Raw genomic sequence first — 12,514 nt, forward strand, 5'->3', positions numbered from 1 at the left:
TGTAGGTTACTGCTTCAAAAGAATGGAATAAACTAATATAATAAGTTGACAATGAGAACTTAAAACGTTTTCTGCTATCTGAGTACTTATTTTGATACCCCTTATAACGGAACGAGACGGATCTGCCGACTATACTATATACCTCCCATGGAAACAATCAAAATATTAAAAAAACAATTAAACAAGAAAGGAAGCAAACTTCGCAAGCCGAAGTTCATAAACCCTTGCAGCTATTGCAAAAACTAAATATTCTTGAAAACAATAAAATTATGATTTACTTGCGTATATGTTTAAAAACATTGAAGCTATCATGATTTGCTGTTCAATTATCATCTAATTCCTATGGCAGCTATATGATATCGTTTGTCCGATTTTAATAAGCTATATGATATAGACGTCCGATTTTGATAAAATTTAAACCATAATTCTGAAATATTTAACCATTGCTATATGTCGAAGAACTAAACAAAAAATTAAAAAACAGAAAAGTTATAATTTTTTCATTTATTTTTCCGATTGTTCCTATGAGAGCTATATGATATAGTCGTCCGACTTTGATGAAATTTAATCCGTAAATCGGAAATATTTAACCATTACTAAATGTCGAAGAACTAAACAAAAAAATAAAAAACAGAAAAGTTATAATTTTTTTTCATTTATTTTTCCGATTGTTCCTATGGGAGCTATATGCTATAGTCGTCCGATCCGGCTCGTTCCGACTTATATACTACCTGCAATAGAAAGACAACTTTTGGGAAAGTTTCATGCAGATAGCTTTAAAACTGAGAGACTAGTTTGCATATAAACGGACGGACAGACGGACAGACGGACATGGCTAGATCGACTCTACTAGTGATGCTGATCAAGAATATATATACTTTATAGGGTCGGAAACGTCTCCTTCACTGCGTTGCAAACTTCTGACTGAAATTATAATACCCTCTGCAAGGGTATAAAAATTACGTTTAGAAAAAACATGGACATGGCTAGATCGACTCGCCTAGTGATGCTGATCAAAAATATATATACTTTATAGGGTCGGAGATGTCTCCTTCACAATTATAATACCCTCTGCCAGTGTATAAAAATATGTAACTTCTTTATTTTTGTTAAAATTTGTAATGGCTTAAAAATTCAGAACTATGCTTTTAATTATATTAGAATCGGAAAACTAAACTTATATATCTGCAATAGGAACGATCGAAAATTTATGCTTAAAATTATCAAAGCTTTAATGTTTTAAAACATATACGAATATAATTTTTCGATGGCTGCAAAGGTAAATAAACTTCGGCTTTCCGAAGTTTGCTTTATTTCTTGGTAAATGGGTTTTAAGTTTTATTCACCTCTTATTTTCACATACGTTATTAGCTCTCTTAATATCTAAGAAATTTGTAACATTAATTTAATAACAGATACATCCTGTAAAAACGGAATAGTAAAATTAAACATTAAAATGTTTGAATCTAACATTGTATTTGGATTTGCCATGTTTTTCTCTGGGTTTACGTTGTATGTTAATATATGTACATTGAAAATGTATTTTTTGCTTTTTCACAACATATTGATGGAACAACACAAACTAAATATTCCAATGTTTAATTTTACCAGTCTTTTATATTTTTTGAGTTTCTAGGCCGTATTCCGGAAATGTTTATACATGGTTAAATTTTTTTTTTGTAATACCATAGATTAACAAATTTTAAATGGTCTTGCCACCAAGGGATTGACTAATTGCATGTATATTTAAATATAAATATTTGAAAAATGGCTACAAAATCTGTTTCATATTATTCTTTAAATCCCCATTAAAACCAGATTGAAACAAGAAGGAAAGCAAACTTCGGCAAGCCGAAGTTCATATACCCTTGCAGCTATTGCATTAATTAAATACTTTTGAAAACATTTAAATTATGATTTACTTGAGTATGTGCTAAAAAAAAACATTGAAACTATGATGATTTGCAGCTCAATTATTAGATAGTTATTTTATATATTTTTATTATTTCTATGGGAGCTATATGCTATAGACGCCCGATTTTATAAAATTTATACCATAATTCTGAAATAATTAAACATTGCTATATGTCGAAGAACTAAACAAAAAATTAAAAAACAGAAAAGTTATAATTTTTTTTCATTTATTTTTCCGATTGTTCCTATGGGAGCTATATGCTATAGTCGTCCGATTTTGATGAAATTTAAACTGTAATTCTGAAATATTAAACCATTACTATATGTCGAAGAACTAAACAAAAAATTAAAAAACAGCAAAGTTATAATTTTTTTTCATTATTTTCCCGATTGTTCCTATTGGAGCTATATGCTATAGTCGTCCGATCCGGCTCGTTCCGACTTATATACTACCTGCAATAGAAAGACAACTTTTGGGAAAGTTTTATGCAGATAGCTTTAAAACTGAGAGACTAGTTTGCATATAAACGGGCGGACAGACGGACATGGCTAGATCGACTCTACTAGTGATGCTGATCAAGAATATATATACTTTATAGGGTCGGAAACGTCTCCTTCACTGCGTTGCAAACTTCTGACTGAAATTATAATACCCTCTGCAAGGGTATACAAATGAATCTGGCATTATCTTGTCATTTAATTGGGTATTCTGGTCTTAAAATCGTTTTATTTTTTGCAAATGTTTACATTTTTATAAATAGGATCCTAAAAAGATTTTTCAAAATTTTTCTGCCGATTTTGTGATGTGGCGTTCCTTAACTGTAAACGCGTTTTTCTCGAAACTTCTTTTTTGAAATTCGGTATATATGTATCTCGTTTATACTAATCTCTATCGCGACTTCCTTGGACACTAAAAAATTTTGATTAAAGTATTTTAAAAATATTCGAAAAAGGAAAAAAAGTGTAAAAAACATTTTTGTTTTAAAGTCGACTCCACAGGACTGAATCTCGGTGAATATTGAGATTTTTTTTGTTCTACTTTTTAAATTTCAATAAAGACCATAAAAAAACTGTACATGAAAAATGTTATTGATTTCTTTTTTATCTTACTAGTAAAAATGCCTAATATTCCCCCAGAATACCCCCTTAAGTCTCGACGTATTCAAAATATTTTGTTATATTACCATGGTTGCCGAAAATGCTTTTATTGGGATTTTTTATGGAAACTTATTGTAATAAATTGGTCAGGCCGATTTTTTATCTTCTTTCCCTCTTTTTTAAAGGTAACAGTCATTATTATTTTTTTGTCTTAAAAAAGATATAATTAACTGGTTAACGCAATTAGTGAACATGAGAATTTACTGTAGCCGTCTTAGTTACTAGACTTGCACCTTAAAGTCCACACAAACACCGCCCACATTTGTTCCACCGGCAACAGGTGCGAAATTTCCCTTGAAATTTCCCAAACAATTGCCCCTTCACACACACACAGGCACTCGAAGGCGAAGAGGGAGAGCAACTGAGGGAGCTATAAAATGGCCGGCCGACTGAGCGGAGAGTCTGAATCCGAGGGCGAGTATCTGTATCTGAGCATCCGATTCAGTCTTGTTTGGACCGTCAAGCGATCGAGAACCGGATTAAGCGTTAGTCGGCGAATCGCGAGAGCGTGCGTTTGATTGTGTGTGTGCGTGTGAGCGTTGTTTTGGGACACGGATACGGATACAGATATACGGCAGCGGAACGCGACTAGCAACCCAACCCCCCCCGCCCGCGGTGGTTGTGCACCTCCCAAAAAATAAGTGAATAATAGTATGCAAAGTATCTGAAAGATAGCCAAGAGCAGAGCAAAGTATCTGTGTTTGTGCGTGCGGTGCTTTTGTGCGGAGTCGCCACCCCCGTGGATTAGTGGCACCCTGCTGCAAATTGCCCACCACTTTCACTGTGCGTGTTTGTGTGTGTATGTGTTAACAACAATTAACGACGAACTAAACTAATAATTTGGCCATCAAAACGAGCGCTAACGGTAAGAAAAGTCGGCGATTTCAAGCGCTGTTTTCGCAGTTGTCTGGACATTTTCTTTGTGCCTGCTGTGTATGTATAGGTTTTGTGCGAGTGTGTGCGTGAGTCCTGCCCACGCCCACTGAGTAACGGTAGTCAGCAGAATCCATTGCAGGATGCTTTATGATGATATAAAAGCGGTTTATTAACTAAATTTGTTCATTTAATTGCGGCTTCTTATTGATTTTTCGCAAATGACAGGTTTTCTCAATCCGGGAATGCAAAAATGGTTACTTTCTGCACTGTATATCACACACACATGCAAAAGGGTGTGAAAATGTTTGGCAATGGGGGAGGAAAATGCATGTTATGGGGCCCTGTAATCAGTTTTATAGTGCATTTCCGGATGTCTATTCTTATATTTAGCCATGTTGCAGCATTTGGAATTCATTTTCATTTATAAACTTACTTTTAGAGGAAATCATTTCGGTCCCTGAATTTTTCAGCGAATTTTTTTTCGGCGCATGCGCCCTTGGCACCGCAGAAAAGCAACTCTGCGATTACTGTTGTATTCGCCTGTGCGTCCATGTAATCGGGTATGTGTGTGTGCAACCTGTGCCTCCTGCTGCTTGGTCCTTCGTCCTTTGTCCCCGTCAGGTAGTTTTCCCTACTCAAAACTCTTCATTCTCAAGAACCTTTTAAAATATCTCGCAGTTTCCATGTGGCACACATACGCTGCGATCCTTTTGTGCATATGTATATATGTGTTTTTATGCGAGTGCCAGTTCAACCCCCGCTTGTAAAATCTCTGAAATCCCATGCAGCTGCCTTGGTCCTTTTTCAGCTGGTGTGTCTGAAGTTTCCACTATTTGATTTTGCAAGTGTTGCGCTACCCTCACTCGCTTCCCTTCCCACCCGCCTGCCTGATATACTTTTTATGTTTCCGACTTCTTTTTCTGGATTTTCGTCGGCTTGCCATCCTGTTGCTAGGCAGCGATTCTCCACTACTTGGGCTAGTTGCCAATTTTCCATGTGACTCCCTGTTTCCAGAGCAATAAAGCAATTTAAAGATGAAGTCAAAGTGTAGGTGAATATAGGAACTACAGTTAACCAATAAATGATCAAAATGTTCCCTATTAAATATTTTTAAATATACACAATTAAAATAAGTACTTATTAAAAAAAAAGTTTTATACATAGCTTGTTCCCATATTTATTTTTTAAGGGGTTACATGGTTTTTCTAGTTTAAAAAAAGGACTTTTTTCAATAAAAAAACGCGAGTTTTGGTTAACATTTTTCGATGTTTTTTTTTTTTAATTAATAATTGGCAAAAAAAAAATTATTTGTCAATACCTTGTAAATTATATTTTGAAGACCTGTGAAAATTTTCATTACGATCAGTTGAGTAGTTTGCGAGAAGTCGACCACCGACTTTGAAAACACAGTTTCGAAAAAAAAAGCGTTTATAGTTTAAAGTGACATTAAATGTTTCGCATAGCTGTTTCGACTGCCGACATCAGAAAGATCAGACCAAACGTTCTACAAACTGGCAAAAATATAATGAATTGGTGTATGACTTAGCGTTGTATAGACTAATAACTTCTGTACATTCTTATTTTTTTTTATTTTTAGAAGTTTAGATGGTTCAATATTGGCGCGTCTGTTCCGAAAAACCTGTATGTTGGCTGCGTTCAATAAAATACTCATAATAAATCAGATGTTATATTTTTGGATTTCTTTTGAAAATATGATAGCTGCAATCACTTTACTATGTACACTGTTACAATTTTAGGATAAAAAATTTTTTTTGGTCGCTCCATCGATTTGATGCACACTTTCTCAACTGCTCTTGCCTGATGACAAATATTGATTTCCACTTGGGCACAAACATGACACAGCGGATGAGGTTAAAGTGAACAAAGGCTGACAAACAAATGAAGGACCGAATAAATATTTTTTTTGTTCTCGCTGCCGCCAAGAGCACTTGAATCTCAATTAGGGGCGCAGTGCGGAAAACTCGAAGCGCGAATGGGTCATAGCATTGGTTCTGGACAATGGACATTTTCTCCGCTACTGACGACGACCCTGCAACGGGCCATTGCCCTCTGCCCCATCCGCCCCTCCACCTGGCACCACCCTTTCTCAAATTTATTGGCCCGTCACCCCAATTTTTAGTTACACATCCAGCCAGACGAACCAGCAAAAAGAATACAAAATGCAAGCATGAGTAATATAAAAAGTGTTTTTGATTCGTTGATTTTACCACGCGATTGACCAAACTGTTCCGCTCACTGAGGGGTTGGCTGTCTATATGTACATTGTGCATACATATGTATATAAAAATGTATCCGTACATATGCCAAAGGCAGCTATACGGACGGCTGGTCCCGTTGACTGATTACCAGATGTTTTCTAAATTGTTTTATACGAGAATCGCAGAATCATTTGTCGAGATCGAAAACGAACGTTCTTAAGCTGAAAAGTGAAGGAAGAGGTCTACGGATGACTCATTTCACGTAAATTACAATGCGTATCTTGTGAGATACTTTGTGAGCTGCTCATAGACAAATTTTCCATTAATTCAAACCATAGTTTTGATGTCCACACCCCTTCGGGCAAATTATGGCCACCCTAAAAACCTTTAAAGCAGCTGGTTGCTCGCAAAGCTCCTCAACTCAGGGACAGTTAACCCTCGCTGTGAATGACAGTTAGTTCATTAGGCCAATTGAAAAGCTAACATCGACAGAGCAGACCCTCCACCAACCACCTATCGTAATATTTCAGCAGGGAACAGGGAAAGGTTTTCATACGCCTGCGCAACCCTCAGAGCAAATAAAATAAAAGTCGCAGATAAGACGTAGCTATCTCGCTGAATGATCCGACTTTAAATTAATGCGGAATAAAAGAAAACATTTATTCTGCGTCCACAATTTGTGGCTAGCGCAAATGAAGGAACACACTTAAGAGTTAATTAAGCGTTAAAAAGCTGAGCAATTTGCTGTTGAATCTTTTCCTATGGTATATACACGCATGTGTATATTGAACAATTAAAGGCTAGCTCATGGATTAAAATAAGTCGCTGGCCGTGTGGAGGAGTTGGGTCTTGGGGGGCCAATATCAAGTTACAGACACTGCGGGGACCGGGGGACAGATAGACAGAAATGTGGATTCGTGACTTCCTGCCTATCATAAAGTGTGTTGTGTGTTGTTTTCGCCTCCAAACTGGGGTGGCGGAACAGAAGGGAGGCGCGTGACATTTTATGGGTAGCAGAAGGCAGAAAAAGAAAGAAGTTGTCGAAGCTGTTGCTTACTCCTCCCCCTATTGGCCATTTGTGGTTTAATTAATGACATCCACCCGTAGTCGTCTCCTTCCACGTTTCACTGTTTCCTCTATCGGGTGGTTCACTTTATTTGATATTCCATTTGCTAATCGCTTTTATATGGCATCTCCTACTGCAACGTAGTTCTTAGACAGTTTTTTGGCTCAGATAGACCTCCACGAAAATGTACTATTATTATTTTTGGACTAGTTTGTTTTTCGCTTCTTTATTCTTCAGTCAAAGTGTGTATTAATTACTCGATATTATGGACATTTTTAAGGTTGTTCTTTTTTTACTACCATAATATAAACAGAGAAGGTCATTTTCTAAAGAATTTTTTAATAAAACAACATAGTTAAAATACTTGTAAATAATATCTCGTTTGTCTGTCCGCATGATGGTCAATATTTCGTAGACTATACGAGCAAAAGAAGGGGGACTTAAAATGCTGGACTTAATTTCCAAAAATTTGTTTGCTCAATATCCATTAAAAAAATAATAATCACATCAAAAGTGTAAGTAATTAAGGACTAAAGATGGATCTTACGGGGGAATATGTATTTTAATAGCGCTTTGGGAATATATCTTCTTTTATACCCTTGCAGAGGGTATTATAATTTCAGTCAGAAGTTTGCAACGCAGTGAAGGAGACATCTCCGACCCTATAAAGTATATATATTCTTGATCAGCATCACTAGGCGAGTTGATCTAGCCATGTCCGTCTGTCCGTCTGTCCGTCCGTTTATATGCAAACTAGTCTCTCAGTTTTAAAGCTATCTGCATGAAACTTTCCCAAAAGTTGTCTTTCTATTGCAGGTAGTATATAAGTCGGAACGAGCCGGATCGGACGACTATAGCATATAGCTCCCATAGGAACAATCGGGAAAATAAATGAAAAAAAATTATAACTTTGCTGTTTTTTAATTTTTTTTTTAGTTCTTCGACATTTAGTAATGGTTTAATATTTCAGAATTATGGTTTAAATTTTATCAAAATCGGACGACTATAGTATATAGCTCCCATAGGAACAATCGGAAAAATAAATGAAAAAAATTATAACTTTGCTGTTTTTTAATTTTTTGTTTAGTTCTTCGGCATTTAGTAATGGTTTAATATTTCAGAATATCGGTTTAAATTTCATCAAAATCGGACGACTATATCATATAGCTCCCATAGGAACAATCGGAAAAAAATAAAAAAAACTTATAACTTTGCTGTTTTTTAATTTTTTTTTAGTTCTTCGACATTTAGTAATGGTTTAATATTTCAGAATATCGGTTTAAATTAAAATTGTAATACTATGGCTGTCATAATAATTTTGTGCCAAATAAATATACCGAATAATTGTTATGACTGCAAGGGTATATAAACTTCGGCTAGCCGAAGTTTGCTTCCTTTCTTGTTTTTTATATGTTTCCAATATTTTCCCTTAAAAATATATAAACCTGTTGGCGTTCATGTAATCATTAAAGCTTGAGTTAAGGGGTTGAAGAAGAATGGAGCTCTGTTCCCATTAGGGGGTGGTTTAACTAATCAAATTACTTGCATCTGATTAACAACAACCGGAAATTTTGCAAAATTTAACGATACCTAAAGAAGCACTTTAAAGGTGAAAAAGGAAAATAAAATGAGTCAGTTGACATATTTTTTTGAAACTTAAAAACATATTCCTAAAATAAAACTTTTAGTAATCTTAGAGGCTTATAAACAAATTCTGTTTCTTATTTTTCAGGTAATTCGCGTGTAAACCAAAGCGAAGGGTGTTTTACAGTGGATTTTGCGTAAAATCGATAAACAGATAGACCCTCTACTGCCAACTTCGCACAACCCGCTCAGCGGAAAAAGGCATACAGTATGAATATGCCCAACGAACGCCTCAAATGGCTAACGCTGTACGCAGCTGTTGCCCTCATTGGTGAGTAATTGCACTTGGCTCGTGTCGACTTGCGTTAGCAGTTGGCCCTACAAAATTGTGTTCTAAAGCATTCCAAACTGGTGATCTATGGAATCCGGAAACTATAGAGGTTTCAATATTTATTGTTTCCACGCGGCTATTTACGTAAGCGAATAGAATTTTCGTATATTTTCCTGTAAAATGCTAGCTTTTAGGGAAAACCATTATAAATCTTTAAAATTTTAACCGCTGGGTTATTTAAATAAGCTGAAAGGTTAAAAAAAATACTAAACCAAACGCAATTCATAAGATTTAGTTTTAATATGATGACACTAAGCAAATATGATTTAATATGCTTGCGGGGCATTGTTTCTTCGTATAAAGTTTGTAAATTAACTTGCTCAGTTTCGCTTTCAATTTGTTCTACGCTTCTTATCGCTGTTGTGACATTCGTTTAGACTTTTTACCCATTTTCACCATTGCGTCTGCCTCTGTGGATTTTCCGTTCGTTTCTATGCATTTTTAATGTTGTTTTCTTTACATTTACTTTGGCTTTCGCTTTTGTTTCATTGCGTTTCCTGGCTGTTTGCAGTTGGATATTTACTCGAGTGTGCGTCTGGACGGATACATTTTGTATCTTTTTGTGTGAGTGTTGTGCTGGGGAGCAGATAAAAGTGCGGTTCATTGCCTCGGGGAAATTGTGATTCGGGGTTTGGGGAGAAATACGGTGGGGCTGTGCATCAGTGGGTCAGATTGGGAACTAGTCAGTCCAGCCGAGCAGTATTGAGCTATTTTCCTATAAGTAGATAAACCTTTGTATACATTCTTATGAATGGATTAATCTACTCGCTCATGTCTTACTCTAATTCTAATTCACTATTTTAAACCGTACTTCTTTCAAACGAAAGCTAACCAATAAAATAAATAAAAATAATGTTTCGTAAACGGTAAACCAAAGTAAATATATATATCATTCACAATTTATTATTATATTTATTATTCAGTTTACTTTTACCTTAGATTGAGTGGGACTCAATTAAGAAGGCCAGTATGCTTGACCCGTCGGCCGAATAAATCGTTCGTCAACGTAACGAATTTTTATGGCTGCTTTCATTTGTGATGTTGGTCCGCCCAATTTGGACTCTTGCCTTATACTAGACCTATTTACATATTTTTAAAAATTAAGAAAAACCCAAAGTGATATTTGGATTGATAACATTTATCCAGAGCGCTTACGAAAATAAACAAAATTCGTATATGCAAAAACATGGTTTTTCTCGTTAAGGTCAAGATAAATTAATTGTCAGTCACGATTATAAATTAAACTTCTTAGATAGGATTGCGCGATGAGAGGCTCTATAGGAATTCCAAACAAGTAACTCAAATGGAATGATAAAAGCAAGGGGAGAAGATATTTAAAACACTTATGAAATACGCCTCAAAGATCTGTAGAGAAGATTTCGTAAATTAAAAGAATAAATTATGCAAAAGCTACAACAGCGAGTACAAATATTTACCCAATAAAATGGGAGAGAACAGAGAGGTACAAGCTTTGAAAGAGTCGAAGAGGCTTACGACGTCTTACGTTGATTGTGCGGGTCATCATTCAATTGAAATTGATTAAAAACATTTTGCGCCAATTTTTACTTTTGTTATTATATATTTCTGTTTTGGTCTTCAGGCCAAGCTTTCCTGCATTAATATTTAAACCCATACTTAAACAATAAAATGGATTTATTATACTTGCTCCGTTATGGGAAACTCGGAATGTGATGTTTATGTTGTTGTTCCTGTCTCTGCTGCAGTCGGACGCATTTAATTCGCAATTTCATTCAATTCAATTGAAATTCAGCTCATACACAGCGAACACTGTAATGGAGCTTAAAGTTCACAAGTGGCCACAGCTGGGCTTCGAAACAGTGCAGCAAAAGAGCAAAAAAGTAAGCCTGTAACACAAAACATATAAACAGGAAGCAGGCAATTTATGTATAGTACATTTGTGCGAATCAAATGGCATAGATGGAATTATGGAATAGGCTTGCTATGCTGCCTATGTGTGCACTTAGCTGCTAGCCTGTGTATAAAAGATAAATACTAAACTAAATTTTCATCTCTTATACATCTCAGTCAACGTTAGTCAACTAAAAACAATCAAATAAAAGTCAGCTGTCAATATTATTCATGAAATCACTTGTATAATTAAAAAACAAGAAGGAAGCAAACTTCGGCAAGCAGAAGTTCATATACCCTTGCAGCAATTAAATATTCTTTATTTTTCCGATTGTTCCTATGGGAGCTATATGCTATAGTCGTCCGATTTTGATGAAATTTAAACCGTAATTTTGAAATATTTAACTATTAAAAAATTAAAAAACAGCAAAGCTAAAAATTTTTTTTTTTTTTTTTTCGATTGTTCCTATGGGAGCTATATGCTATAGTCGTCCGATCCGGCTCGTTCCGACTTATATACTACCTGCAATAGAAAGACAACTTTTGGGAAAGTTATATGCAGATAGCTTTAAAACTGAGAGACTAGTTTGCGTAGAAACGGACGGACAGACGGGCGGACATGGCTAGATCGACTCGCCTAGTGATGCTGATCAAGAATATATATACTTTATAGGGTCGGATATGTCTCCTTCACTGCGTTGCAAACTTCTGACTAAAATGAGTGCCCCGACTATTAGATACACTAAAATTGTCTCGTTGGTTGAAAACTGGAGTCTTTGTTTAACTTTGAGAATAAAGTCTTCAAGAGTTTTGTCCGTTGGGTATTTGCTTTTTCTTCTTACTGATAAGAGAACTAAAACTTTGAGACCACTTATCAACTAGGTCACATTTTCCTCGTTTCTATCGTCAAGATCTCTCCTTAAGAGATTTCGTAACCAATTATAGGCACTGCATGCCACTCAAAACACTCGTAAATATGACAGAGATCATCGCAGAGATCACTGAACCAGACCCTGTCCGAGAAAGAACCATTTCCGTTTCTGTACAGAGCCAAATGGTAAAGAATGGAATAAAGGAGCCGAAATGTGAGGATGGAGCTAGAGAAGATGGAAAAAGCCTGCCCGTAATTACAAATGATTGATGTGCCCCTCCTGACACTTTCTTCGCCCTCTTCAGAGTATGTGTTATGATACCTCGACGATTGAGGCACATCACACGCGGGGTTTGTTTAAGCAACACCGAGGGGCTGGGCTCTCATCCCATCTACACACAAAGAAAAACAAGGAACTAAACACTCCCATGCTATTCTTATTTAAAACAAGAAAGGAAGCAAACTTCGGCAAGCCGAAGTTTATATACCCTTGCAGCTATTGCAAGAATTAAATATTTTTGAAAACATTAAAATTATGATTTACTTGCGTATATTTCTAAAAACAT

At 35.7% G+C, this 12,514-nt stretch overlaps 1 protein-coding gene across 50 annotated transcripts in view; it reads left to right on the forward strand.

Annotated features, from left to right (window-relative positions):
• Positions 1 to 3,506: 3,506 nt before the first annotated feature.
• Positions 3,507 to 12,514, forward strand: part of LOC128255896 (cell adhesion molecule Dscam2) — a 67,977-nt gene continuing 58,969 nt past the window's right edge. For all 50 annotated transcript variants that reach the window (XM_052985735.1, XM_052985757.1, XM_052985755.1 and 47 more), the window contains exons 1-2: positions 3,507 to 3,937; positions 8,966 to 9,148. In XM_052985735.1, the coding sequence (XP_052841695.1) occupies positions 9,088 to 9,148 (61 nt within the window). In that variant the 5' untranslated portion in view covers positions 3,507 to 3,937; positions 8,966 to 9,087. The remainder of the gene's footprint in view (positions 3,938 to 8,965; positions 9,149 to 12,514) is intronic.

The sequence above is a fragment of the Drosophila gunungcola genome (genome assembly GCF_025200985.1).
Source record: "Drosophila gunungcola strain Sukarami chromosome 2R unlocalized genomic scaffold, Dgunungcola_SK_2 000012F, whole genome shotgun sequence".
NCBI classification, from domain to species: domain Eukaryota; kingdom Metazoa; phylum Arthropoda; class Insecta; order Diptera; family Drosophilidae; genus Drosophila; species Drosophila gunungcola.